General features: G+C 38.0%; 1 protein-coding gene across 5 annotated transcripts in view; it reads left to right on the plus strand.

Moving 5' to 3' along the window:
- CNNM2 (cyclin and CBS domain divalent metal cation transport mediator 2) overlaps nt 1-7,499 on the plus strand; it is a 156,318-nt gene that overhangs the window by 125,828 nt on the left and 22,991 nt on the right. For 2 of the 5 annotated variants that reach the window (XM_019636409.1, XM_019636411.1), the window contains exons 3-4: nt 2,763-2,900; nt 4,960-5,129. In XM_019636409.1, the coding sequence (XP_019491954.1) occupies nt 2,763-2,900; nt 4,960-5,129 (308 nt within the window). Of the gene's footprint in view, nt 1-2,762; nt 2,901-3,100; nt 3,166-4,959; nt 5,130-7,499 lie in introns of those variants that run through there. The other 3 variants (XR_002123247.1, XR_002123248.1, XR_002123249.1) reach the window with 2 other exon arrangements.

Consider the following 7,499-nt stretch of genomic DNA (forward strand, 5'->3'; position numbering starts at 1 on the left):
CCAGAAATTTAAACCTACCAAGACTGAATCAGAGAGAAATAGAAAATCTGACCAGACTAATAATGAATAAGGAGATTGAATCTGTAAACAAAAACCTCCCAAACACAGAAATAATATGGCCTCACTGGTGAATTCTACCAAACATTTAAGAATAAAAAAGAGGGCCTGCTGAGTGGCGCATTGGTTAAGAGCTGGCTTGGGATGCCAGAGGACCCCGGTTTGGATCCCACATATGAGGGCCAGTGACACTGCCCTCTACAGCTAAAATGCTGAACAACAGCTCAACCTGGAGCTGGGTTGCCATGAGTCGCCAGTGACGGCGCACGCTGCAGCCCGTGCTGCAGTGGGTTGCCATGGGCTACCGTGTGTAGCCAGCAGCCAGCGTAAGTGGCCCTCAAGCCACCATGAGCGACCGTCCAGAAGCCAGAAACTGATCTGCCTTACCCAGGAAGAGCGCAATGATGGTGCCAACTTGGGCCAGTGAAGCAACGTCCTCCACAACTAGACTGAAGAACAAAAGGACAGCAATTTGTCTGTCCCCCTTCCCCCAATTCCCCAATAAAAATCTTAAAAAAAAAAAAAGATTTTTTATTGGGGAATTGGCAGAGGGGAACAGCATTGGGGAATCAGGGAAGGGGAACAGATACGTTGCTGTCCTTTTGTTCTTCAGTCTAGTTGTGGAGGACGTCACTTCACTGGCCCATGTTGGTATTCTCATTGTGTTCTTGGTGAGGCAGATCAGTCGCTGGGCCCTGGACGGCCGCTCACGGCGGCGGCTCTTGGCAGCTCACAGTGGCTCTTGGCAGCTTATGGCGGCTGCCAGCCACTCACGGTAGCCCACTGCAGCCCTGCTGCAGCCTACGCTGTCGCCGGCGACTCACAGCAGCCCAGCTCCAGGTCGAGCTGTTGTTCACCATCCTAGCTGTAGAGGGCGCAGTATCACTGGTCCTCATGTGGGATCTGAACCGGGGCTCTGCTGCTCAGAGCTGACGTCCCGAGCCAACTCTTAACCAACACGCCACTCGGCTGGCCCAAAAAGTAGATTTTTAAACTAAAATATATTGGGGGATCCATTAGGGCATTGATACAATAGTGAAAGAAAACTTTATTGGCTTTACATGCCTTAAATAACTTTAAAAATATAGATATAGATATAGATATATAGATATATATAAAGTAGAAATGGTTAGGAACATAATTTTGGTCGAAATTTTTTCCACCATCATAAAAAGCAAGCATACCAGATAAAAATGTTAAGAGTTTTGAATTGCATAACTACTAAAATAAACAGAAAATAGGAGAAGATTAAATATAAAGCCAGAGAAATACACTTATTGAAAAGTTTTATGTGACTTTCATAAAAATTGATCATTTACTATGTCACATGTAAGTTCTAGTAAATTCAGAAAGATAGAAATTTCATATAACTGCCTGCCTAGATCATAATGAAATAAAATTAGACATAAAAATGCATAATTGACAAATACTAAGCCATTTCAAAATTGTGATTAATTCTCTTACAAAGGTTTCATTTGTGTAGAAGAAAAAGCTGCATTTCTCCTTTTACACAAACACGCACACACACGAGCTATATCTGGAAGGTTACTCAAGAAACTGGTACCAGTTGGTTGCCTCTAAGACGGAGACTTAGAGGACTAGGAATAGGTTGGAAGGAAGACTTATTTCTCCCTTTGAATTTGAATTTCTTCCCATGTGTGTACTACCCATTTAAATAAATAATCATTAAAAATAGCATTAGTGGCAAACTAAAAGTCCTAAATAGCAACTAAATTAGGGAGAAAATATATAGAATGTCAAAATATATAGGATGTCATAAAAAACTATTAAATAATGTAAACACCATATGTACAGTATGTCAGTTTTAAGAAACCGTATTCCTCTAAGAACTTAAATCTTTAAAAATAGATACCTATAATTATGTAGAAAAATAACAAAGCAACAAACCAGAAAGAACAAGTTAAATAATAAATTTTTAAATGAAAAAGATTTGCAATCCATAAAAATATCAAGATTTGGTTGTTTTAGAAGAGTAAAGTATTTTCTATTGGTATAATTAATGTAATAAAAGAGGAAGGAAAAAAAAGTTCTCTCCACCACCCCCCCGCAAAGCAGCTAGAATCAAAGGAATCACTTGAAAGAAAAAATTGAAACTTTAAAGAACTCAATTTCTATATATACAAATAGAACAAGATGCTTTAATAGTCAACTGTATTCTTTAAGACTAATATGGACTTAATCTAAAGTCTGATAATATGGGCTGATCTCACTTGTCAAGATTGGTGGAGAATTCCTAAATAAACATGGAGCAGTTAGAGCACATAGGGAGTTATTCACTGACTGACTAAATTAGGTTTATTTTAAGAATGCAGGGCTAATAATATATGGACAACAAAATACAAATATGGCACATTAATTAGGAAAGCAATAAAGAAAAACATCTTTATGCTCATATCAATAGACACCAGACAGGCAACTGACAAGATTAAGCACCCATTCTTTTTTTTTTTTTTTAAATTAGCAAGTTGGAGTNTTGTCTGTTATTTGGTTGTGCTATGACCATGAGGCACTGATTGGATGAGGATTCTCTCTTCCTTCCTCTTTCCATGTGGTGTTTGTACGTAGGGTGCTCGCTATCTGGAGAGATTAACCTTTCCAGTATATTTAGTCCAGTATATTCATTCGAAAAGAGCCCTGATCTAATGAAATGCATTTCCTTATTTTTTTTCTTATTCTTCCCACAGCGGATAACAGAACGAAAAAGAAAGTGGCTCATCGTGAAAGAAAGCAAGATTTTTCTGCCTTTAAGCAGACAGATAGCGAGATGAAGGTTAAAATATCACCACAGCTTCTCTTGGCCATGCACCGTTTCCTAGCAACAGGCAAGTGCAGCTTATCACAGTTTGAAATCTCTACCAACCCTGGAGCGTGTTTCTCACCCACCACTGACTGGGGTGGGCTGGGGGTGGAGACTGGGAAATGGGGTGAAAAGTAATGCCACTTTTGTGTTTTGTTTTTTGTTTTTTTGTTTTGTTTTTGTTTTGTTTTTTTCTTTTTAAATTCTCTCCTCTCCTATGTTCAGTGTCGGCATGAACTCTCTGAGACATTTACCAGGGGTGGACCAGTAACTTAAAATTGGTCTGAAAGGTAAGGATGAATGTTAGTGCCACACTGCATGTAAACAGTAGGCCAGGTCATCTGCTTCCAGCTAAGTCCATGGGAGAGCCAGCTGGTGGAGTAGGCTGACAGTGCCAACCAGACCCCACCTCGTTGTGTGTTGGACAGTTGAGTAATTCTCTCTTCAGCTTGCCTTGGAAGAACAGTTGGATATCAGTGATAACACAGGTGCTATGATTTGCAAAGAAGAAAAATAGATTTTCAAAATTAAATCTTTATCCTTTCTGGTTTTATTGAAATCAGAAATTCTAAGAACTTTGACATGGATTTTTTGATGGCCTCTTCAAATCAGATTGTTAACTTGCGCCCATTCCAGGAGGCAAGTGTGCATATTATTAAAACCACCAACCCAGCCGGCACTGACTGCTCCAGAGAGGTCAAGGTTGAATGGACTTAAGAGACTGACTAACCCTTCTCACATCCCCAGTGGCTGTCTAGGTGAAGGGTGAGCTCTGTTGGCCAGGGGAAGTGTGAGAAAACCTGAAAGTACCCAGTGACCTGTAGAAGACGTCTTGTCCAAGATGGGCAGCCAATGCCTTTCAATTGCTTGCAGTATTACTTAAAATACTTTGAAAAGAAGGTTAACAGCAGTTACGCGATGGAATGTTATGCACTCTTTAAGATCATGTTTTCAGATAATGGAAATGCTCACAATATAATATTTACGACATGGGAAAATAACATAATTTAATGTAAAATGAGAAAAAGCAGGATATAAAACTGTGTACAGGAAGATTATAGTTGTGTATTTGTATGTACACACACATACACACCGGCACACAAGCCTTGGCAAGGTACTGGAAAGAAATGCTCACCAATTGCTCAGAATGGTTATGAATGGTTGGTTTATAGGTAATTTTTATCGTTCTCTATTTTTTTTTTCTATATTTCCCAACATTTCTGCAATGTACTCTTATTTTGTTATTACAAAAAGAGTCACAGGAGAATTTAGAGAATTTATAATTGTCTTATATAGCATAATTTAACAAATTTAACCTATAAACAATCTCTTTAACTTGCTTATTATTCTTGCTCTAATTCTGATAGTATTGTTCTCAGTCATTGAAGAACCACAATTTAAAACTAAATGTTATCCTACTCTGCCTCTGAGGTACCATAAAGTGTCAGTACAGCACCCTTAAATCAGTAATTTTGGTTTTTATTTGAAATAAAATGGATGTCTTTGTAAATATAGGTCAACATACCTTTTTTTTTTTTTTTAAATTAGCAAGTTGGAGTGCATGTTGATGTGTGCACGTGCCTTGCTTTTATTCTGAATCTCTCTGTGTTCCTCGTTCCCAGACTTTCTCAGGGCATTTGAATGGGAGAATGAGATGTGGGGCACTTGTGTTGTGCACCTGGTACTAATTCACGCCTAGATGCTTCCTGACCTTTGCTTCTTCCTTTGGCTGTTGTTGAACAGTCAAACTATTGTGGCTGTTGAAGGGCATCCTGGCAGTCAAAGAGCGTGCTTCTGGGTGATTTTCATTTGTATCAGTAGGAAAACTAGGGCATTTTTATGAGAACTGAAACCAATGACAGGTTGAAAAGGAAAATTTTTTAAAGAAACAAATACGAAAATTCAGCATTTTCTGATTTCTCCCAGGTAATCTGCCCCCAGTGGACCATCACACGGAAGTCTCCTTAATCCATACTGTATCACTTTGATTCCAAGTATTCTTATGATCTAAACACCTTAATCACTAGTATAATTTTTTTTCCATCCATTTGAAGTGTAATATCAAGTTGTGTTTATATCTATAGAAGTAGAAGCATTTAGCCCATCCCAGATGTCAGAGAAGATCCTCCTAAGGCTGCTAAAGCACCCCAATGTCATCCAGGAACTGAAGTATGATGAGAAGAACAAGAAAGCCCCAGAATACTACCTCTACCAGCGAAACAAACCTGTAGACTACTTCGTTCTCATTTTGCAGGTCAGAAGAATTATTCAATAGTTGTTTGATCTCATTGAGTACCCATCCTTCTAGCTCTGAGGCGATTTGGTGTAGGTGAATGGGTGTCAGGGTTTATTTATATATTTCTGGGGCAGCCTTATACATAGGAGAATTTCATCTCCCTCTTTTTGTATCTCTACAATAATCCCAATATAAAGCAATGTCATTGGTTAAATTTCCCATACTGAAGGGCACTTAGTGATTGCTGAGGCCCTGAGTCAAATGAAGAATGGTGAATTCAATTGTTAGTTTTTGAAGACTTTGGGGAATTACCTGTACATGGCTAAATCTTGGCTGGGCATTTGAAATGTAAGTGTCATGAGTTCCTTAGGTCCTCTTCATTATCTTTATTTCCTCCACCCCTCACTGGATTTGGTCTTAGACACCTTCTTAGAGATATCTTACTATCTCTTCCCTTAACACTATCAAAATAATCCGTTTATTATTGTTATTCCTGGTTGCTAACCAGACTCTGTTTTACAGAGGAACTAATGTGATAATCACAGCCTGTCCTGGTGATGGTAACTTGATTCCTTCTCACTAGAACATAATCCACTATATAAGGTGGGAAGGTCGAGCCAGTCTGAACTCTCATTGGGGGGCTTTGGTGCTTGACTTAACAAGAGGCCTTGTAATATCACAGTTTCACTAAGTAGAGCACTGTCCTTGGCATGGAGACCAAGATGAACATTATAATGAATAAAGTGCTAGTTTTATTGACTTCTTATCCCTCTTTATTGAAGACTTTACTTTATTAGAAATCAGAGTTGATTTCAGTACTAGCCCCTTACGCATTCTCGTATTTCTTGATTACTTCCCAAATATGAATTGAAGGTAGTATTATAAGAGTGTAATTAGTACATCACAGGCCCTAAAATTCATGAGTCCAGCAGGGTCCCAATTATCTAAATTAATTAAGAAGGTTATTTTTATTTGAAAGTAACTCCTATCAGATATCTAGGTATCAGAAACTCTGGAAAATGTTGTGTTCATGTTTGTGTTCATGCCCCATGTTTGGACAATATTGTGGCATCTGGAGTTAGAAGGGAGAAACTGTAGAAAAACCCATGGGTTAACTGATTATATGCCACTTTCATATAGTCTTTTTTGGAAACTTCTGTTGGCAGGTTTTCTAAATAATACCCTGGTTCTTCTACTAACCTTAGCCTCGTTCAACCCCGAATTATGTTGTTTTTTTTTTGTATGAGAGTTAGACAAGCACTCTGAGAGGGCTGTTGGGAATTTATTTACTGCAGTGAGAAAATAAAATATTCATGTTTCTCATTAAAGCTAGATGTGAATATTCCTTAAACCTAGAGAAACTTTGAATTACATTAAACATGGTTATTTAGGACAACTTTGAGGATTTACATTGTGTATTTCAGTAGTAATATGAGAAACTATGTGGCTTTCAACTGTCATTTTTATATAGTTTGCATTTATGAAGCTGTGATTCAGTATTGTTCTGTTGATGTATAAGAAAACCATTTCCTGGCATATGGATCTAACAAGAGATTTTATGGAAGCAGTACTTCATAATCCCTGTCCATTTACAAGTAAATCTTTCATATAAAGATATTTTTGATAAGGCATTTATGTATATGTACCTGTATTGGAATACCTGTGTCATGTGCATATTTATATAAATGTGTCAAGTTTTCTGAGCTGTTGAACTGATGATGTCATGGGGGTTTTATAGAGTGTAAGTGCTGGATTAAAAGGACTTAATGGAGGTGTTTAAACTATAGAGTTTGGTGAAAATCATGTTTGCAGGCCAGCCAATAACCTGAGGTGCCCAGGGTATAGCAAGATGGAAATATCATAATATCTGTCAACCTAGCATAGCTATCATCAATTACGAAATATATTCCATCCTAAAATATCAGTTATAAATATAAATGTAGGTTATAGAGTATGTTCCACTGCATTTGAAGGGCATTAAATCAGAAGATGCAGCAGTACCTGCCTTCCCTCCTGGCCCCAGTGCTAATGATCTGTCCTTTTCTACAGACACTAGAAAAAAACTCTGGTAATTGATAGAATATAATTATAACTGGAAACACATCACATTGACTTTAAACCCCAAATAAAATAAAGTCTAATTTAGTCAAAGCAAATGATATAAGTAAGCTTAATTAAAAGCATATAAGTTACCAGACACATATCTCCTACTCGTATGTATTAAAAGGCTGCAACTTCAAGTTTTATCTGAAAAAGTAGATTTTTGTTATTTAAAGATTTTTTATTGGGGGCTGGCCGAGTGGCGCGATGGTTAAGAACTGGCTTGGGACGCCAGAGGGCCCCGGTTCGGATCCCACATATGAGGGCCAATGACACTGCCCTCTACAG

The sequence above is a fragment of the Hipposideros armiger genome, unplaced genomic scaffold (genome assembly GCF_001890085.2).
Source record: "Hipposideros armiger isolate ML-2016 unplaced genomic scaffold, ASM189008v1 scaffold_28, whole genome shotgun sequence".
NCBI lineage: Eukaryota > Metazoa > Chordata > Mammalia > Chiroptera > Hipposideridae > Hipposideros > Hipposideros armiger.